The 24,610-nt window shown below is 46.5% G+C and overlaps 1 protein-coding gene across 9 annotated transcripts in view; it reads right to left on the reverse strand.

Annotated features, from left to right (window-relative positions):
* Window positions 1–561: 561 nt before the first annotated feature.
* The window catches only part of TRIM66 (tripartite motif containing 66), an 80,529-nt gene continuing 56,480 nt past the window's right edge, over window positions 562–24,610 (reverse strand). For all 9 annotated transcript variants that reach the window (XM_066250892.1, XM_066250896.1, XM_066250893.1 and 6 more), the window contains 10 exons: window positions 7,907–8,428; window positions 7,554–7,746; window positions 5,823–5,883; window positions 5,212–5,386; window positions 4,614–4,903; window positions 4,015–4,141; window positions 3,616–3,690; window positions 3,103–3,255; window positions 2,483–2,701; window positions 562–1,388 (listed from right to left, as the gene is read on the reverse strand). In XM_066250892.1, coding sequence (XP_066106989.1) covers window positions 1,329–1,388; window positions 2,483–2,701; window positions 3,103–3,255; window positions 3,616–3,690; window positions 4,015–4,141; window positions 4,614–4,903; window positions 5,212–5,386; window positions 5,823–5,883; window positions 7,554–7,746; window positions 7,907–8,428 — 1,875 coding nt within the window. In that variant the 3' untranslated portion in view covers window positions 562–1,328. The remainder of the gene's footprint in view (window positions 1,389–2,482; window positions 2,702–3,102; window positions 3,256–3,615; window positions 3,691–4,014; window positions 4,142–4,613; window positions 4,904–5,211; window positions 5,387–5,822; window positions 5,884–7,553; window positions 7,747–7,906; window positions 8,429–24,610) is intronic.

Consider the following 24,610-nt stretch of genomic DNA (forward strand, 5'->3'; position numbering starts at 1 on the left):
ATGTACCATGAACACCATCCAAGATGCAGCTGGAGCTCTGCTCCTGGCCCCATGGCTTCTAGGATACCTCCCTCCACTTCCAAAGAAAAGTCAAGTCCTGAAGTGGCTTCAGGGACACCGAAGGGGCTCTGGTTTTTCACCTCCAGTTTTCCCCTTCTTCATCCTAGACAGAACTTCCCAGAGAATGCCTAGGTCTGGCTCCTGCCAATCGTTCTGGCCTTCTTCAACCTCCAGTGGTGACAAAAAAATGATCTACCAGCAGAGACGTGCTTTTTCCAGGCTGTGGGCAGCCCAAGGGCAGGCCAGTCGAACAACTGCCTTCTGATCTTTTGCTCTGTGACTGTGGACAGCTAGAGGACTAGAGCCTCTGAGCAGGAGCAGAGTGAGCTGGCTGTGGGTCACCCTCCCTGCCCAGAAAACTCTGTGCCTGAAGCAGCTACCTCGGTTTCCCAAACAGAACTTGGGATCTAAACCTCAAAATGGAGATAATGAAGGGGCCATCAACAATCACTTCTAGGAAGGCAGGTTCTGACACCAAAGAGGAGCTTTTAGCCCAAAGTGAGTGGCCTAGAGGGCTGGCTCTAAAGTTGACATCTTCTTAGGCCAAATAAAATCTGAGCCTAAAGATGTAAGTGGTCCCCACACAGCCACCCACCAATCAAGAACGCCATACCATCCAGAGCACTTTCCCAACAGCCACCTACGTCAACATCAGGAAAGGGGGCATGAAAACAAATACCCTGAAAACCGTTAGAACCCGAATAGGCACCAATTGAGACCTCTGCTCTCTAGAAGCCTCCATTATCCTGCCCAGGGCTGGTGCCTCTGTCCCGGCAGGCCAAGCAAAGGCAAACAGTGACAGTCTTTGGCTGTGCTGGACCAGGGATCTCAGGCCTGCAATTTGTCAGAACCTCTCTCCCTTCTCTTACCCTCTTCTGAGCCCAAGAGGAATTCAGATATATACATTGCTTCTGAGCTCTGCATTCTGAAAGGTGAAAAAGTCTGCCTTCCTCAGTAAGAACAATCACCAAGGAAGTTAGGTCCTCCCATGCCTGACCAGGCTCGGTCTGGTCATTACCCTATACATCGATCATTCTGGTGATAGGGAACATTTCCCTCTGCGGTTTATTACTGAAGTCTTCTCTGTAGTGGATGCACTAAGCCTCCCAAATAAATGTTGTAAGATGCAAATGGCAAAGAAGGGCACTACACCAGCTCAACAAGACTCGTCTCACATCCACAATCTGAAGAGAATGAGCAGAGAGGTGGGGAGGAATGGTCAGCAGGATGCGGCTCCATCTACCAGAGTGCTCAGTCTCCTTCCGGCTCTACACTTGGGAGATGCTGTTGGCCAGACGGAAAGACATTTTTTTTGCTCTTTCACTCTCCTGAAAGAAAAAAATACATACATACACACACACACACACACATATATATAAATTAGAATGGCCAAATGAAGGGCTTATTAACATGCAAATGCCTTAAGAGTCCAAATTAGGATTCCCCAGAGCCAAAGTGTTTTCTTCCTATCCTGGGAATGCAGCAGCAAAACTCCCTGAAGCCGTTATGTGTGCAAAGTATCATAAACCACTAGGGAAGGCTGGTTAGACCCTGGCACACAGTAGGCAGGCAATGCACTGTGGTGGAATTAAATAGGTCTGAATTGGTATTTCACGTCTGCATAGCTGGGACCAGCCAAAAGGCCAGAGGAGCTCTCTTTGCTGCAAGCAACACTTCCCCATGCTTCCCTACACACCAAGGGCCTGAAAAGATCCCTTCCTTTCTCCCAAACCCCAGTTAAAATTTGGCTCTGAGGCCTGATCAGGCGGTGGTGCAGTGGGTAGAGCATTGGACTGGGATGCGGAGGACCCAGGTTCGAGACCCCGAGGTCACCAGCTTGAGCGCGGGCTCATCTGGTTTGAGCAAAGCTCACCAGCTTGAACCCAAGGTCACTGGCTCGAGCAAGAGGTTACTTGGTCTGCTATAGCCCCCTGGTCAAGGCACATATGAGAAAGCAATCAATGAACAACTAAGGTGTCGCAACGAAAAACTAATGATTGATGCTTCTCATCTCTCTCCATCCCTGTCTCTCTGTCCCTATCTATCCTTCTCTCTGACTCTCTGGCTCTGAGACCAGGCACTACTCTTCCTACAGGCACCCCAGTTTAGAATCACCAGCATTGAGCTGCGGGGCAGGAGACCCTCGTTTCTCACCCTGGTCCTGCTGGTAATTTACTGAGCGACCCTGAGGAAGTCCAACCACCTCTCTGGATTTTGAACCTCAGGGAGTTGGTGAGCCCCACAATGCCCTGCCTGCCTCTCAGACTAAGGCATTTCAAGTGAGGGTTCAGTGCCACTATTCTCTTGTGCCACCTGAGCAGCTTCATTCTGGGTTGCTCTTGTGCATGCTGCTCAGGTGCCCCCTGCCTGCCCGATCGCCCGCCCACCCCCGCCTGCCTGCCAGCTGGCAGCAACTCCTTACCATGTGGCGCCGACGCCTCTTCGGCTGGCTCCCCTCCTGCATGTAGGCAGGCCACAGGAAGCCTTGGGGAGTGGAGCAGCCACTCTCGCTAGACACCTCCTCGGAGTCTGAGTCCTCCTGCCTTGGCCGGGCGAACTGTTTCTCTGGGTAGATCTCCTTCAACCAGCCCTCAAAGAACACTTCCAGGCAGCGGCCGGCCTCTGCAACCTCGGAGTCAGGCTGAGGGGGAGGAGAGCAGTGAGGGTCTGGCCTCTTTCTACCAGGCCTCTCAAGAGCTACACAGAGACCACAAAGCCTAGCTGGGTCTCCTGGACGTCTGGAAATGTATGTTTTCTCCTCAGGACTCAGCATAACCAGTTTGGCATCAGTTCTTAAAACAGAAACGACCCTGACAGTTTCCCACAGGTGGCCAGTCACTAGTACCGCCCCACATCTTCCTCCTGAGCCCATGTGGGGGCCCAAGTGCAAGAGACAGCTTTTAAACACCCACTACATACCGGGCCCCAGAGGTCTGCTCTCAATTCCTCCCGGCAGCCCAGGACCCATCCCGATACCCTATCCAGCCGCGGCATGTTGGGGCCCCTGGGAAACAGGGCAGACATAAAACAAGCAGGACGTACATAATTGAACTTAGCGCAGTTCCAGAACATGAGGCGCACGTCGGACACCACCTCCTCCGGGGTGGTGTAGTGAGCCGGGTCCTTCTTCTGCAGCCTCCTTCGGATGATTGACAGGTCCATGGGTCTCTTGATAATCTGGTAGTAATGCCGGGCCTGGGGGAGAAAGGCAAAGTAGGAAGAGAGAAGTGAAAACAAGAAAAAAAGAAGAGATGGAGAATAAGTTGGAATAGAAGTAAAAAAATAAAAGACACCACAAGAAAGAGAAAGGCCCACAGAAGAAAAGTGTAGAGAAATAAGAGAGAAAGGAAAAAGGAGGAATGTTTTACTTGTCAAGTCAGGTGCGATGCAGCAGCCCCGGGGTGGGGAGGGGCTGTGGTGGCCACGCCCCCTGGTCTCCTGGACCATCCACAAATTAATGTACTTCCAGTGGCTGAGCTCTGAGCCCACCTGGGTACCACCGGCCCTCGAAGCAGAAAGCACAGTAACAGGCAGAAACAGCAAGGCCTTCCTTACCAGTGGGCTGACAGGTTCGTGGAAAGGCAGGCTGAGGCTATTGCAGCACAAGGACAGTACCAGCTTCTCACACTTCTGCAGAAATCAGAATTGGCATCCGTGTTACTTTGTCCTGGCCCCACCTCAATAAGCACTACACACAGTGATCCTGATAACACGAAAGGGGTTGACTGTTCCACAGGGTCAGGGCCATCACACTAAGGCATGGTTCAGCCTCCTGGGCCAGAAGAAAATAGCTGGCAGAAAGAAAATCATAGCAAACTCCCCATGGGCCAGTCAGGCACAGCCCTAAAGAGAGGCACACTCAGAGAGCCCCTCACCCGCCCAGAGGGCCTCAGCCCCCGTTGGCACAGGGAGGCTGCACCAGCACGGAACCTATTCCCATAGGCCCCTCCATACCTTCTGGTCAGATATGCTCAGGCCAGGAGGGAACCGCCCTCCGGGCTGGTGATAACGGGCATTCTCACAGTCATACTCCATCTCGGGCTCGGTCAGGCTATGGCACAAGGTACACACCCAATCTCCCCTGCAGAGAGAGGCAGGTGAGGCCAAGTTAGGCCTCAGCACATTGCTCAGAGCTCCGTCCCGTCCCTGTGTCCCAAAACAGGCGTGTGGGGAGTGGGGCATGGGAAACTGAGCTCCTAGCCCCGTACTGTAAGGAATAACTTCCTAGCCACGAGCTTGAGAAGAATTCAGTAACCCGGGATTTAATGAATGCAGGAAAAGAGAAGTTATGAAGGGGCTGAGACAGGAGTGTAGGGACAGTCTGTGTGCATGGGGAAGCTGGAAACAGAGAAGGAACAGAAGCCACCTGAATTTCAAGCATCCACATTTCTGTGTGCAGAAGGAGCACAGCTATAGGACCACTAACTCACAGACCTGCAGGCCCAGCGAGGAGAGGGAGCCACCAGAGGGAGCTCTGACGGCCTGGCCTGAAATCATCATCCTTGAAAGATGCCCTGCTAACAAGGTGATGGCCCTGGACTGGCATGACTCACCCTGGGAAGCTGAGCAAGGCTGGCAAGTGGCAGGAAAGATGGTACACTTTGGGGCAGCGGTCACAGCACAGCAACTCTCCCCCGTTGAGGCATACAGCACAGAAGTCCTCGTTCTCTATTGGTGCTGGGGCCCCCTTCTTGGCTCCAGGAGCTCGGGGAATAAGCCTGTGTTCTTCAGGAGATGCCCCCTCCACCTCTGGTGACTGATGCTCAGCCAGAGATGTCACAGTGACTTTTCTTCCTCCCAGACTTGGGGCCTGGATGGCATCAGGCTTGTTGTTCTGACTGACCTTGGAGAAGAAGTGGGTCTGAGCGTCAGATTACTGCACTTGCACTCGTGGGTTGTTGAGGGAGGGAAGGAGGAGAGGGGTTGACAAGCCCTGAACACTGACTTATTCCAGGACCATAAGCCAGCCAAGCCCCGTGCTTGCTGGCAGCTCACTCCTATGTGCATCGCACAAGCCCATTATGGCAGGGGGAAAGTCCGGCCAAACTGCAGCCCCACTGAGACTCAGGACAGGGCCAGAGCCAGAATTCTGGTGGTAGCAGAGAAAAGAGGGATTCCAAGTTTCAAGGCCAAGGCAGAACAAAGTGGTACCTTAATGGACATGCTAGAGGACTCGGCGCCACACTCAATGATCAACAGGAAGCTCCCATCCTGATCACTCTTGTGTGGCTTCAACTTGAACACAGGCATCTCCCCCGAAGAGGTCGCACAGAGCTTGAGTCGCTCCAGCCGCACATAGGGAATCTTGGGCTCACTATTGTAGGGTCTGTGGCGAGAGAAATACCCCTGGGTCTTGGTGGGAGCCTTCTCTGGCCCTAACCTCTAAGTAGGGCTCATCCAGGATCCCACAACTGAATTGTTGCTCTAGATTTCCTCAGTCCAACCCTCAACAAGCCCACATTCTGCCCTCCTGCCCAGCTCTGCCTGCCAGGCCCTGCCAGCCCCTGGGAAGCCCCGTGGTCAAAGACAAAGGTTCCATGAAGAGGGCAGACTGCACACACAGCATATGCCTCACGGCGCAGAAGCCATTATATCTCCCACAACCACCCCGGACACACAACCACACAGACCCCTCTTGAGGGTCTAGGGGTTGAAGACAGTTGCAGGCAAACTTCTGCTTCTAGTTAAGTCATCCTGTGCAAACCTCCCAGGACATAAATTTGAGGGAGCGGGAGAAAAAGGTCAAGCCAAGAATCTGTTACCTGATACTCCGGTTCTCCTTTGTGTCCAGCTCTAGGGCTCCCCGTTCAAAATTCTCACACTCTAAGGCAAAACACATATATCTGTGACATATATTTATGACAGCATACCCTGTTCATATCTGCTATTCATACCTTTGGTCACACGCCTGTTACATAATGTTACATACACGGTAATCATTCATAGTGGTGACAATCCTACTATGGCTCCCCTTCCTGACAGGGAAGGAAGGCCACCTTCTCTTAAGAAGATAAACACAGATAATAATCAGAGGCCACCTAGGAGTGAGTGTTAGGTCAAGCTCAGAGAAACCTGCTTCTCACCTTCAAAGTGAGCCCAGAAGTCATTTGTTCTCCCAACACTGGTGTTACCTGTTCTCAGGAGTCATTCTGTCCTGCCTCTGCCTTTTCAGCCAAGTGCTGGGATTCCAGCTCACATTCCGTGGGCAAAAGGTTCCTGGGACCCCTGCCCAGAGTGGTGCAGTCTGTGTAGGTGGGCAGGTGGCAGTGTGGGGAGAGAGGAGAAAACTAGCTTTTACTTAGCACCAGGCACTGTCCTGGGCACTTTCCACAGGCAAGCAGGATCCAAAAACTGTAATGCCTTACAATGCAGAGTTACATTATTGTGCAGTTAAGAACCAATACTCTTTCAGTTGGTCACTCAGTCATTGTAAGGGGAAAAGAAGAATTGTTTTGTTTTCATTTATTACATGTACAGTATAGAGACTCATCATTACAAACTAAATGCATGTCATACACTGACCTGAAAATGTCCCATATGATCACTAGGCTGTTACTTCCTAACTTCCCAACTTTAGCTCTCCCCTTCCATAGAAGAAAGGAACTTTAGCCTACCAGTGGTCAGCAAACTCATTAGTCAACAGAGCCAAATATCAACAGTACAACGATTGAAAGTTCTTTTGAGAGCCAAAGTTTTTAAACTTAAACTATATAGGTAGGTACATTCCTTATCGAGGTAGCACCCGCACGTGGTATTTTGTGGAAGAGCCACACTCAAGGGGCCAAAGAGCCACATGTGGCTCACGAGTGGCAATTTGCCGACCGGGGGCCTAGCCCCTCTGAGAAGGGTGTGGGTAGATGAGAGGAGGGTTAGAGGCCATTTCTACAGTTCTAAATTCCCTTTACTATGAGGCACAACAAAAACACATTTTACTGCCAAGTGCAAGACAAATTCATATTACTACAGAGTAAGTCCCCAAATGATCTATCTCCCTACAGTTCCTGTCCCAGCAGCCTGTGAGGCAGGTAAGATTAGCCCCATTTCTAGAGAAAAACAAAACAAAACAAAAAACAGCTCAGAAAAGTTAGGTATCTTGCCCAGGATCAAATATAGAAACAGTTCTGGTTTTCTAACTTAGTTCTGACTCCAAACTCAGACATGCCCTTTTCTCTAAAATAGTTTGTCAAGGCTAGCCCTTCTGGGGTAAATTGTTCCTGTTACCTCACTTATAACCGGAACCCCAGAATGTTTTGCATGGGAAATGCTATAAGGAGGCTAAGTCCTGGCCACTCCTGGGTCAGCCATGCCCACAGTGAGGGAAACAGGACAGCACTCAACAAGCCAGCTCTGGAGGAGACAGAGTTAGCCCAAGAGGATCACTGCTCCCTCAGGCTTTGGGCCTGTCTCCTACCTCTGTCTGTCCTGGAAATGTTCAGTCCACCTGCTCACGTCCGTGGTCAGCACGAAAAGCAGGCTGCTTACTTGAGTCTCACCTTTTCGGTTCCGGTACTGCTGCAGAGCCATGGATGTGTTTATCACTGAGACCACAGTTGGTTTTTTCACAGAGAGGTTAATTGGTTCCTCCAGTTCTGAGGGGACAGCCAAGTCCTTGGAAACATCCAGATCAGGGGCTGTGGGGCCTTGTCCCAAAGAGTCACTGAAATGGTTGGAATCCTCACTTTCCAACTTTCAAAAGTAAAAGGTCAACAAAAATCAAAGTGATCAGATATTTTTGCCATTAGTGGTCACAGAGCTGTTAAGCAAAAGCAAGGATAAGGCCTTTAGGGGCCACCCTTTTGCCCAGTGATAAGCAGAGATAGTTAAATGGCATTTTCCCAGGACTTACCTTACACAGGGCATTCCCCATGGAGGGGTCAGCCCCGTCCCCAGGGCACAGGCTCTCTGCTCCTCGGCCAGGGCCAGGACTGCAGCTAGCTCCAGTTTCCAGCTGCACGTCAGGAGCCAGAGGCATACTCTGCACAGGGCAAGTGGCCAAACTTGACACAGCCTGGGTGGGACCAGATATCAGACTGGGCCCGGCCTGAGAGTAATCACTTGCCAGGCTTGTGATGGCCTGGGAGGACTCACTCATCAGGTTGGGCATGGACTGGGGTGTGCCACGCACAAGGCTGGGCATTGTCTGCTGGTGACTGGCCGTCAGGCTGGACATAGCCTGGTTTTGACCGCTTGTCAGGCTAGACATGGTTGGTAGGGAGCCACTCAGCAGGCTTGGTATTGCCTGCGGGGGGCCACCTGTCAGGCTGCTCATGCTCTGGACCTGTGGCTCTAGGGCCCTCGCCAGCCTCATAGATGACAGTTCCATCTCCAGAGTGTTGGAAAAGCCCATGATGCTCACAGAGGTGGAGCGCTGCGGGAGCAAAGACAGGGTAGAGTCAAGCTGTTAGCTGGGGATGGGGGGAGAGGGCAAGGTGAGGCAACCTATAAGAGCTCCTCCTTTTATCATCTCATAAATCCTAGTACTCTATTCTCATAGCACAATCTGTGATACCATTTGATTAATGTCTGCTTCCCCTACAAACTGTAAACTCCACTAGGGCATGGATTTTGTCTATTTTGCTTACCCTCTATTCCTAGAACCATGAGTAGTGCCTAGCTGAATAAATGAATTAATGAGCTATTTCAATTTTTTAACAAACAACAATAATGCATGGCTGTTTATTCTACAAATCATAAGCCAAATGAATAGCAGCTTAGTTCTGCTAACAACTGAGTCGATGAGCCTCTCTAAAATAATAGTTGTTTTTATCTTGTTAAAATTTATTAAGAATTTATTACATGCAAGGCAATTCACGGAGTGTTTTAGACACATTTGCTTATTTAATCCTCACGACAAACATTAAAAGGTTGTCATGAAGGCTAAAACAAAGAATCCACGCAAACATTTAGAGCAATGTCTGGCATATCACAGGTACTCAGTGAACCCAGCTATCGTTGTTGTTATTATTGTTGTGACCCTAATTTTATACTGGAGTGAAAAACTACAGAATATTATGACAAGAATTACTAATTTCATGTACAGGAAGAAAGAGAGGAATTGGGAAACTTCATCCAGAAAGACATCAAAAGTGTTTTTTTATTAATGTTATTGGAAACCTAATCTCATAAATTTCCATTTCTTTTTACTTGTGCTCACATATAGAAATATAATTGAGGAGATGACATCAGAGTAATGACAGCATGAGAAATACTCCTGATCTCACCCCCTGAAATTTTAACAAATTGAACAACTATAACACAGCAAAGGAACCCCAGCTGGGCTCACAGGTGCGTGTGAAAGAGCCACACACCAAAAGGACTAAAGGTAGGACAGGATGAAGAAAGGGGTGGAATATAAAACACACTCACAGTGGGGTTTTTTTCCTCTGTCAGACTGGAGAGGAGGGAAGCTCAGACTGTTTGGATTTTGTCTGAGGGGTACAGAGAGGGAAACTCGAGTGACTGGGTCTCCTCTGCTGGGAGGAGCAGCGAGACAGAGGGGCAGAGGCGGAGATAAATGAAAGCAGCCAGAGCACAGAGTCACAGCCAATGGTCCCATGGTCTCAGCCCTCAGTTGGCAGAGACAAAGAAAACTAAAGTACAGCACCCAGCCTCCCAGACCCCACCTCCCTCACCTCATGGTAAGGAGAGGGGCAGAGACAAACCCCACAGCTAGCTCTCCAGACCCACTCTCTTCCCTGAAGAACACAGGTGCTCCACATCTGGTGCCCTGGTCTGTTGAAACCTGGGAAGAAGCACTAGGAGGCCTGAGACCACCATTGCTTGAGCCATAAAGCCAAAGCCAGAGAGCCCTCACAACACACCCCGCCCACCAATGCAACTGTGGCCCTGCTTACATAATTGTGACCTCAACATCTTAGTGGAGGGCATCTCAGGAATTTCACAGAGGTAAAACTTGTAATATAGTGACACCAACTGGAAGAAATCCTCATCCAAAATTTATTTTTCCTTTTATTTTCTTCATTTTTTTCCTTTTTTTCTTCTTATTCTTTCTCTTTTTCTCCTTTGAATTTCATTTTTTTTTTTTTTGTTTTGGTTTTTTTCTTAAGTGAGAAGCAGGGAGGCAGAGAAACATACTCCCACATATGCCTTAATGGGATCCAACCAGCAAGCCCACTAGGGGGCGATGTTCTGCCCATCTGGGGCCATTGGTCCATTGCAATCAGAGCCATTTTAACTCCTGAGGCAAGGCCACAGTGCCATACTCAGCACCTGGGCCAACTTGCTCCAATGGAGCCCTGGCTGAGGAAGGGAAAGAGAGAGATATAGAGAAGGGAGAGGGAGAAGGGTGGAGAAGCAGATGGGTGCTTCTCCTGTGTGCCCTGGCCGGGAATCGAACCCAGGATATCCACACGCTGGGCTGACGCTCTACCACTGAGCAAACTGGCCAGGGCTTCTTTAATTTTTATATATTTTATTCTTAGTCTTTTCTGGGTGTTTTGTTTTTTCCTTTCTTTTGTTTGTTATGGTTTTTAACCATTTTTCCTGGGATTTTTCTTCTTTGTCATAATTTTATAGACTTTTATATTTTTATTGTATTTCTTTAATTTTTCATTTCTTTAGTTTTATTTTTTGCTAGGGTTCTTAACAACACCACTCTCAAATGCCATCAAAGTAGAAAAAATTTAATACCATGGCTACACAAGACAGATGCAGTTCAGAGAGAAAATGAAAAATCTCCAGAAAAAATATTTCAATCACATGGAAACCTTGTAGTTAAGTGATAGAGAATTCAAATTGAAATTCTGAAACTACTAAATGAGATGCCAGAAGACACCAATAAGCAACTTAATGAGTTCAGAAAACAAATTAATGAACAAAACAAATATCTCACCAAGAAGACTGAAACTCTAAAAACAGAGATAAAGAACTCAATACATGAATTGAAGACTGAGGTAGCAAGTTTAGCTAATAGAATAAGCCAGATAGAGGAAAGAATCAGTGACATCAAGACAGGCAACTAGATGACATGATCCTGTATCTAGAAAACCCCAAAGATTTGACCAAAAAAACATTAGAAGCAATAAACCAATACAGTAAACTCATAGGAAGAGAGAGATATACAAAATCAATATACAAAAGTCCATTGCTTTTCTATACACCAATGATGGAACTTTAGAAAATGAACTCAAAAAAACAATTCCTTTTACAATTGCAACAGTAAAAAAAAAATATCTAGGAATAAACTTAACAAAGGATGTGAAGGAACTATATACTGAAAACTACAATGCATTATTGAAAGAAATAGAAAAAGACATAATGAAATGAAAAAATATTCCATGTTCATGGGTTGGAAGAATCAACATAGTTAAAATGGCCATATTACCCAAAGCAATATACAAACTTAATACAATCCCCAACATAATCCCAATGTCATTTTTTAAAGAAATAGAACAAAAAATTACCAGGTCTGTATGAAACCATAAGAAACCCCAAATAGCCAAGGCAATCCTGAAGAGAAAGAATGAAGCCGGAGGTATCACACTACCTGACTTCAAATTATACTACAGAGCCACAATAATCAAAACAGCACAGTATTGCCAGAAAAACAGACATACAAACAAATGGAACAGAATCAAGAGCCCAGAAATAAAACCACATATATCATATATAGACAAATCATCTTTGACAAAGGAGCCAAAAGCACTCAATGGAGAAAAGAAAGCCTCTTCAATAAATGGTGCTGGCAAAATTGGAAAGCCACATGCAAAAGAATGAAACCTGACTATAGTTTGTCCCCCTGCACAAAAATTAATTCAAAATGGCTTAAAGGGCCCTTGCCAGTTGGTTCAATGGTACAGTGTCAGCCCGTCATGTGGATGTCCTGGGTTTGATTCCTGGTCAGGGCACACAGGAGAAAATGCCCATCTGCTTCTCCACCTGTCTCCCCCTGGCTTCTCTCTCTCTCTTTCTCTTCCTCCTCTCTTGCAGCCATGGCTCAATTGGATGAGTTGGCCCCAGGCACTGAGGATGGCTCCATGGTCTCCACCTCAGGTGCAAAGAGGAGTTTGGTTGCTAAGCAAAAGAGCAATGCCCCAGATGGGCAGAGCATCGCCCCCTAGTGGGCTTGCCAGGTGGATTCCAGTTGGGGCACATGCAGCAGTCTCTCTGCATCCCCTTCTCTCATTTAATAAAAATGTTTAAAAAAATGGACCAAAGACCTAAATATAAGATCTGAAACAATAAATTACATAGAAGAAAACATAGGTACTAAACTCATGGACCTTGGTTGTAGAGAACAATTTATGAATTTGACCCCAAAGGCAAGGGAAGTAAAAGCAAAAATAAATGAATGGGACTATATCAAACTAAAAAGCTTCTGCACAAAGAAACTGACAACAAAACAAATATGCAGCCAACTAAATGGGAGATGATATTTGTAAACAACAGCTCTTATAAGGCATTAATATCCAAAATATACAAAGAACTCAGAAAGCTCAGCAACAAACAAACAAGCAATTAAAAAATAGGGAGATGACCTGAACAGACACTTCTCCAAAGAGGATATACAAGTGGTCAACAGATATATGAAAAGATACTCATCTTCACTAGCTATTTGAGAAATTCAAGTCAAAACCACAATGAGATACCACCTCACACATGTTAGATTAGCTATTATCAACAAGACAGGTAATAACAAGTGTTGGAGAGGCAGTGCAGAAAAAGGAACCCTCATTCACTGCTGGTGGGAATGCAAGTTAGTACAACCAATTATGGAAGAAAGTATGGTGGTTCCTCAAAAAATTAAAATAGAACTACCATATGACTCAGCAATCCCTCTACGGGGTATCTATCCCCCAAACTCAAAAACATTGGTATGTAAAGACACATGCAGCCCCATGTTCATCGCAGCATTATCCACAGTGGCCAAGACATAGAAACAATCAAAGTGTCCCTCAATAGAGGATTGGATAAAGAAGCTGTGGTACTTATATACAATGAAATACTACTCAGTCATAAAAGAAATGATGACATAGTGACATTTACTACAACATGAGTGGACCTTGAGCACATTATACTGAGTGAAGTAAATAAATCAGAAAATGCTAAGAACTGTGTGATTTCATATACAGGTGGGATATAAAACTGAGACTCATGGACATAGATACCATATTTTTTTTTCCATAGTATGCACCTGTCTTATGTGTCTTTTCCATAAGACACACCTAGGGTTTTACGGAGGAAAATAAGAAAAAAAATATTCTGAACCAAATGGTGTGTTAAAATATTTAATAAAATACCGTATTTTTCACTCCTCCACTTTTGAGGGGAAAAAGGTGCGTCTTATGGAGCAAAAAATACGATAATAGTAAAGTGTTTACCAGGGGAAGGGGGTATGGGGGAGGGGTGGGGGTAGGGTATAAAGAGGGACAAATATAAGGTGATGGAAAATGATTTGACTTTGGGTGATGGGTATACAACATTACCAGTAGTTCAAATGCTATAGAAATGTTTATCTGAAACCTATGTACTCTTTTTTTTTTGTATTTTTCTGAAGCTGGAAATGGGGAGGCAGTCAGACAGACTCCCGCATGTGCCCAACCAGGATCTACCCGGCATGCCCAGCAGGGGGCGATGCTCTGCCCATCCGGGGCATCGCTCTGTCGCAACTAGAGCCACTCTAGCGCCTGAGGCAGAGGCCAAGGAGCCATCCCCAGCTCCCACGCCATCTTTTGCTCCAATGGAGCCTCGGCTGGGGGAGGGGAAGAGAGAAACAGAGAGGAAGGAGAGGGGAGGGGTGGAGAAGCAGATGGACGCCTCTCCTGTGTGCCCTGGCCAGAAATTGAACCTGGGACTTCCGCACGCCAGGCCGAGGCTCTACCACTTACCCAACCGGCCAGGGCCCCTATGTACTCTTATTGATCAATGTCACCCTGTTAAATTTAATTTTTTAAATAAAACTAAAAAAAAAAGAAAGAAAAATATAATTGATTTTAATATACTGACCTATGCAGAGACCTTGTTAAAGTCACTTAGGGATTTTTCTGTGCACACAAATCATGTCATCTACGAATAGTAAGTTTTATTTCTTCCTTTCCATACATTTAACTTTTTGTTTGTTTGTTTGTTTTTAGTTTTTGCCTTATTCTACTAACTCAGACCTCCAGTACAAGGTTAAATAGAAACTGTTATGGTGCCATCCTAGTTTCATTCTTGACCTCATGGGATAATCTTTTCAATAATTCACCCTCAAGTAAGATTTTTATAGATTTAGAATTCAGATCTCGACCCTGGCTGGTTTGCTCAGTGGATAGAACATAGGCCCGGCATATGGATGTCCCAGGTTTGATTCCCAGTCAGAGGACACATGAGAAGTGATCATCTGCTTCTCTTCTCACTCTCCCCTTCTCTCTCTCTCCCTCTTGCAGCCAGTGGCTCGACTGATTCAAACATCGGCCCCAGATGGAAGTTGCCAGGTGGATCCTGGTCAAGGTGCATGAGGAAGCTCGTTTATCTCCCCTCGTCTAACTCAAAAAAGAAAAAAAGAATCCAGATCTCTGGCACTGAAGCCACACTCTTTTTTTTTTTATTATCTTTTTTTTTTTTTAGATTTTATTCAATCATTTTTAGAGAAAGAGAGAGAAGGTGGGGAGGAGCAGGAAGAATCAACTCCCATATGTGCCTTGAGCTGGCAAGCCCTGGGTTTTGAACCAGTGACCTCAGCATTCTAGGTCAACGCTTTATCCACTGCGCCACCACAGGCCAGGCCTGAAATCACTCTTAATTCTGGCATGTCTGCCTCTATCCTTCTCTGTACTTACTCCCTCCCCATCTCTCTCCTATATTCTCTTCTTCCCTCCCTTCATCCTTCCCTCACCTGCTTTTTTCTCTCTTGACCTTCCCTCTCTTCCTCTCCTGTTTTTTTTTCTTATCATCTCTATCTCTTCTCTCCAGACCTTTCCTCTTATTGCTTTAACAAAGCTTATATTTTCTATTCTTAATTCTCAATTTTAAAAGCAGATGAGTTAAATATCTTTTATGTCTCCAGAGAAAAGTTTACTTTTATATGCTCCTTGGTAGTTCAATAGTCTTCAATAAGAAGAGTTCGATTTGCTGTGTAGTCTAAGTCTCAATATATAAAAGGCTGAGAAGAAAGAACGATAGCAGGATGCTCAAACCAAATTGGGCTGACTAGGCATGGAACTCAGCTCAAGGGACTATGGTCAGAAACCAAGAGCTAGCTCAGACATGCCACGGCCCACAGTCCCTGGTCCCTGGTATCCCCTTGTTATCCTGGCTATGTACCACCATATCGTTCTTCCTCTTCCTCTTCCTCTTCCACCCCTCCTCCTCCTCCTTCTCCTCCTCCTCCTTCTACTTCTTCTTCCTCTTCTTCTTCTTCTCCAAGTGAGGAGAGGGGAGATAGAGAGACAGACTCCTGCATGTGCCCTGACTGAAATTCACCCAGAAACCCCCACCTGGAGCTGATGCTCTGCCCATTTGAGGCCATGCTTGCAACTGAGATATTTTTAGCACCTGAGGTGGAGGCTCTATGGAGCCATCCTCAGTGTCTCGGGCTGATGCACTCAAACCAATCAAGCCATGGCTGTGGGAGGGGGATAGAGAGAGAGAGAGAGAGAGAAGGGGGGGGGGAGATAGAGAAGCAGATGGTCACTTCTCCTGTGTGCCCTGATTGGTAATTGAACCCAGGATATCCACATGCCAGGTGGACGCTCTACCCACTGAGTCAAATGGCCAGGACCTACCATAGCTTTCTAATATTCTATATCTCCTTATCTATGGACAATATTATCCAATGATGATTGCATTCTCTTTAGTTACATAGGACAATCTGATCCTTTGAGCTGGATTCTTTCACCTTGTCCCTATTTGACATGTATATTTAATGCAGTTCTGGTATTCATTTCATCTACCAATGACACCGATGGCACCTAGTCTCTCAGTGAAATCCTTAGCACCAAGCATTAAGGGCACCAAAATCTGCCTAGGCCCATTCTAAGTACTAATGGTCAGGTCCTATATGTCATAAGATATGCACAAAACTAAATTCCCAAAGACAAAACTTTCCAGATGAGGGGTAGAGATCTCTTTTGTAGGATATCAGCTCCCCTATCCTGATTACTTATTGCATGTCATGAAATAAGAGTTGATAACAGAGGAGAGGAGGGCATGCAGACTGAGCTGTGGAAGAACTGTCACAATTTATTTTAACTTGGACCTGACAGACCTGCTCCCATAAATACCATAACAGTATCATAATAATACAAGATCAGTAACATGTCCTAAGTACTGCATACTAGACTGGCCTCGTCTGTCTCCATATCTACAACCAACCTCCAGGAGGCCAAGGCTATCAGGAGGGGGGGTGAAGCTCCGCAGTGGTAATGAATGAGAACCTGGGAAACATCCAGGGGGGGATTCTCAGAAGGGACTCAGAGCAAGTGCTCTGAGGAAGCATAGCATCGACTCCATTTCTACAGGCTGTACAAACACTGTGCCATTTCTGGAACCTATGTATGCTGAGTATGTTATTTTTTGTTTTTTTGGGTTTTTTTTGTTTTTTTTTTACAGAGACAGAGAGTGAGTCAGAGAGAGGAATAGACAGGGACAGACAGCCAGGAACAGAGAGATGAGAAGCATCAATCATTAGTTTTTTCATTGCATGTTTCAACACCTTAGTTGTTCATTGATTGCTTTCTCATATGTGCCTTGACCGCGGGCCTTCAGCAGACTGAGTAACCCCTTGCTGGAGCCAGCGACCTTGGGTTCAAACTGGTGGGCTTTTGCTCAAATCAGATGAGCCCACGCTCAAGCTGGTGACCTCGGGGTCTCGAACCTGGGTCCTCTGCATCCCAGTCCGACGCTCTATCCACTGTGCCACCGCCTGGTCAGGCGTATGTTATTTTTTGATGCTTTATCTCTCTGGAGTGAAGGGCTACAAAATAGTAAAACATATGGTTCTCCTTTCATGCACAGGAAGAAAGAGGGGAGTTGAGAACGCCCATCCTACTGTCCTGCCAGAACAGAAAGGTGAGTTAGGGTCAGGGGAGGGTCTACTTTCAGGGCCGGAAAAGCAGGCTGAATCTCTGGGGCCTGCAAGGAAGGTAAGAGCTTCTGAAGCTCACGCCAGGGTTGGAGAAGGGTTTGGGAAGGTGGCTGCACATGATATTTGGTTCTTCACACACAGAAGGAGCTCCTCTGTCAGTAGAGATGATGCCACCTGCCCTCCCTGGCACCCAAGATCATCGGAGGTCAAATGAGAAGAGGTGAAAGTTTATGACCAGTCCTGACCAGTTGGCTCAGTGGTACAGCATCGGCCCAGCATGTAGAAGTCCCAGGTTCAATTCCCGGCCAAGGCACACAGGAGAAGCTCCCATCTGCTTCTCCACCCCTTCTCCTTTCTTTTCTCTCTGTCTTTCTCTTTCCCTCCCGCAGCCAAGGCTCCATTGGAGCAAAGTTGGCCCCTGGCGCTGAGGATGGCTCCATGGCCTCTGCCTCAGGCGCTAGAATGACTCCAGCGGTAACGGAGCAACACCCCAAATGGGCAGAGCATCACTGCCTGGTGGGCATGCCAGGTGGATCCCAGTCAGGCACATGCAGGAGTCTGTCTGACTGCCTCCCCGCTTCTAACTTGAGAAAAATACAAAAAAAAAAAAAAAAAAAGTCTGTACAGGGCACTCACTGACACTTCCAAGCCTCAATCTCATCTTTACATACAAAATCTTCAGATTTCATTGGAGGAAATATGTATTTAAGGTGTTCAAGGGAAAATAACCATTTTCTAATTCAAGGAGGAAGAGAAGTCAAAATGCCATAAATATTCACTCTAATAATCTACTCAGGTTACCTTTGGGTAAGAGCAGAGACTGCCCTGAGCCTAAAGAGTGCCTCATACCTCTCTGACTTAGCATGTATTTTCTCTCCTCCCAAACTGTATGTTCCTGTCCCTGTTGCTTTCCTCTTCTTGTCTCTTATCCCTTTATCTCTGTCTCCTTCTTTCTATGGGCACCTGCTTGATCTGTGACTTGTCTGAACTGCCTCTTCTAGATGTATATAATCTACCTGTCTGAACCACCTGCCCCCACAGCTTGCCTGGCCTGCTACTTCCCTGCATTGTCTGACTTCCGCCCACTTCTACTAGTCACATATGCAACCCTTCACCCATCTAACCTGCTTCCTGCTTGACTTGTGCTGCTACCTGCTCCCCTCCTCTCCCCATCCTCACCACCCAGATCTTTTTCTGGAGTTCAATGTGTTAATATTATTATTCTAATTATTGCCACACGGTGATGTCAAATATCATAGAAAGCATTGTTCTTTCATTTTAACAGGAAGGAAAATGGAGACACAGAGTGATTACCCAGATTTTCCAAGCCCACGTAGGCCCAGGACAAGGAATCTGAGCCCAGCCTTAAAAATCTGCTGTCTGGCCTGACCAGGCGGTGGCGCAGTGGATAGAGCGTCGGACTGGGATGCGGAAGTACCCAGGTTCGAGACTCTGAGGTCGCGCGCGGGCTCATCTGGCTTGAGCAAAGAGCTCGCCAGCTTGGACCCAGGGTCGCTGGCTCCAGCAAGGGGTTACTCGGTCTGCTGAAGGCCCAAGGTCAGGGCACATGTGGGAAAGCAATCAATGAACAGCTAAGAGGTCGCAATGAGCAGCGAGAGACTGATGATTGATGCTTCTCATCTCTCTCTGTTCCTGTCTGTCCCTGTCTATCTCTGCCTCTGTAAAAAAAAAAAAAAAAAAAATCTGCTGTCTGGTCTTGATTTTGTGCCATTAGCTAGAAAGCTACTGTCCTAGTAAGATGGAATTGAGAAGTCAATAAACAGACACGTAGTTCATGCCCTGAGTTTAATATCAATTTCGGGTTCTTACAGCAAGATCATAGTGCCAGGGATGAAGTAGCACAGACAGGGTGGTGGTCTACAGAAATTCATTCTCCAAATAACTGAAACATACCTTAAAAATATTATTTTGAATGGGAGCACTTCTGAAACACTTTCCACACACCCTGTCTTATTAAACAGATTACATGGAACCTAATAAGACCATTTCTTTAGTGACACAAAGGACTTTTGATGACCTTCTATTACTAAGATGGGCTGTAGTCCAGGGGTGCTTTAGGGAATGTCTAAGGATGCAGGGCTTAGCTCATCCTCTCAGTCCTTACACCATGCCATTCTTCCAGGTGAAGCTTCTTGCTTTCTCCCTTGTGGTTAGCTGCCATTATAAAAGTCCTGACTCCCAGCTTCGAATCTGCTTGCTGCTGTAATGTAGGAGAACTAAAAATTTCCAAAGAAAACCATATGACTAAGCTTTCTAGAAGAATGCTCACTAGACATGTGAGTGTGGGCTTATGATCTCACATAGTATATAATGCATGGAGTTCCGAAGCTTTGACTGATCCCTTCTAGCTGCAGGTTTTTGTTCCAGTAGTTACAATTGTCAAAGGCTAACCACACTGTATAAATGTGCAGTAGGAGAATGTACAACTTGGGAATTGTGTCTTAGAAACACACTGAAGGCCTCCACTCTGGCTGAAAGAAACAGATAAGGAGACAAGGATAGCGGTAAGTAGATTTGCAAATTAAATCCTTGGGATATTTGAGTGCTTCACAGCTTCTGAGTAGGTAGGCTGGTTAATAATAGTATAGGAGATCTTAAAACACCTGAACCAGCTGAGGAAGGAAATTACTTTTCAGCAAGTGATTTTACAGGCTGATTTTTTAATTTTTTTTTTTTATTTATTCATTTTAGAGAGGAGGGGGGGAGATAGAGAGAGAGAAGGGGGAGGAGCAGGAAGCATCAACTCCCATATGTGCCTTGACCAGGCAAGCCAGGGCTCTGAACCTGTGACCTCAGTGTTTCCAGGTTAATGCTTTATCCACTGCGCCACCACAGGTCAGGCTACAGGCTGATTTTTAGTAGTGAAAAGTTGCTCCTGTTGACCGTGAGTGCTCCTCCAGAGTAATGAAAAGCCCTGTGTGAACTGGGGCTACTGTGTGGCTGTCGCTGTGCTGATTCATGCTAACTGACCACAGTCTAATGAGAAAATGCTCATGGGTGGTGAAGAGAGAACAGAAAGTGCCCAGTGCCCTGAGGACCCTAGAGTCTGAGGTAGAAGGAGGAAATGGGTTGCAGTAAATCTGAAGGGAAAGCCAGAATGAGTGGAACCCTCAAAACACTTGGAGGGGTTCAGGCCTTGGCAGCTCAGGAGAAATAGGCCAGAGATTCTTTGGCCAGGCCAAGGCAAGGAAATTTAAGATCTACAAGCAAGGACCTGTTTTCTCATGGACCAGGGGACCTAAACAAAGAGCCTGAGTTTGGTCTGTGAATTAAACCAGACCAGTGCTAAGGAGACAGGCTTCCCAGGAGGTGCCAAACTCAGGAACCAGACTTGGGAGTGTTTGACTTGACTCCTGAGGAGGACAGAGTGGATCTCTGTAGAGTCCTACACATGCTGACACAGGCTAGACCCTTAGAAAGCCTCACCAGCCTCTTTGTTCAGGAACATCCTAAGAAACAGCTGTTCTCAGAGCCAGGCTATGGGGAAAAGGTCATTGCTGAGGTTGATAACCCATGATCCAACCCATGGCAGAGGATTTGGGGACTATGAAGGCAGGATCCCTAGTGTTTCCTCACTTATGCCAGGGTTTACAGTATGAGTTTAAGCAAGTCATTTCCCATTTCTGGGCTTTAATTTTTTCCTCTACAGGTTAATGTGAATCTCACTGAGTTGTAAGAATCAAACTTAGAGCTCAGGCATCAAAATATTTTAATAATGGTAATAAATGCTATTTGTAGGAGTCACACTCCTTTACTCTTCTGCATCATTCCTAATGATCTGGACCATGGGAATGCCTACCACTTAAGTAACATTTACTGAAAATACATCCCAGATTCTTCTCAAGCCATGAACAGAATCCTGAGGGCCTCCAAGTCCTCTGTTAAATATATGGGGCCCTGTTATGAGCAGAAGAGAGAGAAGCCCTCCTGCAGGTGAATTGGGGCTCACATAGGGCTGTGATACCTTTAGCCTTGACTCCATGAGAGCATTGCATAAAGGGGTGTGTGTACTTTTCAACAGTTGACTAGTTTGGAAGCATGAAATGAAGCCATCAAGATGTCTTCCATTTTCACTCAGTGGGTAAAAGGGTTCTATTGTAGAGCTGTAACCATGGTCTTTCTTCAGAGTGGCTAATCCAAGACTAAAAACTCAGGCAATAGCTTGTGTTAGACAAACGTCAAAGTTCAATCAAAAACATCCTCTTGGATTCAGGGAAGGTGGTGGGATAAAATGTTCCTGAGATTGCAGAGCTCAAGCCACTATGAAACCCATTCTAGAACTTTCGCACCTCATTTTCAGCAGCAATCTGCTTTCACCATCGGCTCATTTAGTAGCAAGTCCTAGGTCCTTGTGCACAGCTGCTCTGCTGTAATAACAATCTTCTCTGTGGTGATAAAAAGCTGGTGAGCAGCTCAGAGTGTGAATGAGTCCCTGTGGGACACACGGAGAGGTGCCCCATCCCATAGGCTCCTCTGGTCTGTGACCTTCAGATAGACTTCCAACTTCCCTGGCTCAGGTCAGTACAGGCTGAGTGGTGGGCTGGAGGCTAAACAACCTTTACCAAAGGACGCCAAGACCTAACTAGGCTGGCTCCTAAGACCTCCCCTTAGCAACACCTAAGGCTACTTCAAAGATTGTAAGGAAGAAAAATCCAGCACATGCGAGGCCAAATGGAGTCCTACCGTTTCCACTGCAGTGCACAGAGAGGTAATTTAACCTAGTCCTGAACACAGGGTTGAGTCAGGAACTGTGCTCTGGTTCTAACATTGCCAATAACCAACTGTATATAACTCTTAGGTGGGTCATTTAACCTCTCTGTGTCTCAGTTTCCACATCTTTCAAAGGGGGGCAAGAAAGTGGCTTCCTCATAGTAGTTCTAGAAAAACAAAAAGATAAAATGGAATAATCCATGTAAAAATCTATTTAAAAAAGTAGAAAATGCTATACAAAGTATTACCATTTAACGATAAGGTGCTCAAAACAGTACTCAGCACCCTCAAGCTTCAGCCCCTCCACCCTGCCAATTCCAGGCTGAAGGCTACGCATGCCCTCAGAAAGAAAGCCCTGTACTTACTGAAGTAGCTCTGCGTATAACTAGTCCTCTCTCAGTCAAGCAGACACAAATGGTCCTCTGGACCAGGATGGCAACCCTGAGGTTCCTTTTTCTGGGAGTCATAAAGCCATGAAAAAGCCTATAAAACATCCAAAAAATTCCAGGCCACCCGCCCTCTCCACCTCTGTGTTAGCCCAGGTTAAGCAGGGCCAAGGCAGCTGAAAATGAGAAGTTAGAGCTCCCAGGACTTTCACTAGCCCTCTCCCAACCTGCAGCCACACGAGAGGGCAGCATCCCTCTGCTGCTCAGACAGCCCCTTGGGCCACCCACCACTCAGACAGCGTGGGCTCCATGCTTGCACATGGCTCACCCCCTTTCCTTCCTCTGTGCTCTGCCCTGTTCAGGAACAGAACTGAGATTCGTTAGACAAGCAGTGACCTTTTCTTCATGGCTGCCACCACCAGACACGCCATTCCCATGCTTCCTTCTGAACTACTGACAGCCACAGCTGGCAGCCCTTTGGTCATCCTTGAATGCAACCTCCATTAGAAGAACATCCACGATTCAAGACATAACTTCTTTCTTTCCCGAAATATGCCTTCTTCCCATGCTCCCATCTCCGTAAATGGCAAACCACGGGGCCAAAAGAGATGCAGGTGTCAAGCCAAAAGGCTTCCTGTCCCTCACTTTTCCATTTCCAATCAGACTGAGTCCAAAAGCTCCTGTAATCTGATCGCTTGAAGTCATTGCTTCCTCTTTAGTCCCATCATTACTGATTTCATCCAAACTCTACTTCTCCTCTGTACTGTTTTGGTCTCCCTTACTGCAACTAACCTTACTTTTCTCAAATTTAATCCAAACCAGGTCCCTCCTTGCTAGATATTCTTCATTCGCTCCTCACAACCCACAAGACGAGAGCCAACTCCACAGCTTACTTTACGGGCCTTTGAACCTCTCTGGTTTCATTCCCACTCCTCTCAGATTCACATCAAGCCAAATTATTCGAAACCCTCTATGTGCTCGAGGCTGTCTCTCACCTCTGGAGCTTCCTACTTGCCATGCATTCCCTGTGACTGTTTATTCTAGCCTCCACCGCCACCCCCTTCACTAGCCTAACTTCTCCTCCAAATTACAGCTCAAAATCCCATCCTCCAGGAGTCTTCTCTCAACAGTCTCATCCCCCAGGGTAGGTGCCCCTTCGGTACAGCCCAATGACTATCACAGCACTCTATCATACTTTACTGCTGTTACTTAACTCTCTCCCTAAGCTCCGGTGTGAGACTATTCACTACACCTAGCAAAAATATACTGCTCACAAAAATTAGGGGATATTTCAAAATGAATATGAAGCTATAAAATATCCCCTAATTTTTGTGAGCAGTATATCTAGCACATATGAGGAGATTAATATATATATTTTTGAATATTGAGTGTATAAATGTTTGGATAGATAGACAGTTGGCCGAAGTATAAGAATCTAAGGACCCAAGTATTAACTCCCTAAGAGCCACCAAGGGTCTATTTACAGCATTTCTATGGCCTCTAGGCCAAAGCACTTCGACAGGTGGGACAGGACAGACATAAACAAAATGTCACTAATACCAGAGACTTATTCAGACTTTAAGAATCACCAGGGATGTCGAAGTTAACATTTCATTTTGGCCATCCCTTACTTTTCTAAATTCTCTTGTCAAGGATCACTGAGATAGACTGACCTAAGACAGACCGCACTGGTGCTGCTAGGGAAACCCGGGGAGGGGTGGGCTCAGGGAACAGCTTGGGAAGTGCGGCTGCAGTACAGGGCTGAGGGCGAGGCACCAGGAGGGCTGCAGGCACCAGACCAGGGAAGGCAATATAGTCATAGGAACAAGGGACATAGGGAGGGCTGAGGGGAGGGCATGACACAGTACTAAGGTTGTGGCTAGGCGGAGGACAGGCGTGGGGATCAAGGGCAGGGGTGCAGACGGGTAGGAGCACTGAGAAGCTGTGGGGTTCTGGGTTATTGCCAGAATAAATGACCACGTCCAGCAAGCAAGGAGGTGGGTGGACAGGTGAGCTCCAACAGCTGATCTTTAAGAGATCTCAGTGCCCCTAGGTGCCCAGGACATCCCTGCAGACCACTCACCTAACAAATTCCACTGATTCTATTTCTAAGGTCAACCAATTTTGGGTTATGGCGTCACATAAAATATTTTCCCCATTTTCATTGCAGAGAGAATAAAGTTCAGGCTTTGGATACTGACAGCCCTGATTTTAAATAAACTTCAGTGAACCTCAGCCCTTTAATCTGCTAGCTTAGGGCCCTGGACCTCAGTTTCCTTAGCTATAAAATGGGGATGCCCGCCTCACAGAACTGTTGGGAGGGGAGCAATGCTTGTGAAGCACTTGCACAGTTCTAGGCACAGAGTAAATGCTTACTAAGCTGGCTCCTTTCCTTTCGAAATGAAGC

This window comes from Saccopteryx bilineata, chromosome 1 (genome assembly GCF_036850765.1).
Source record: "Saccopteryx bilineata isolate mSacBil1 chromosome 1, mSacBil1_pri_phased_curated, whole genome shotgun sequence".
NCBI classification, from domain to species: Eukaryota; Metazoa; Chordata; class Mammalia; order Chiroptera; family Emballonuridae; genus Saccopteryx; species Saccopteryx bilineata.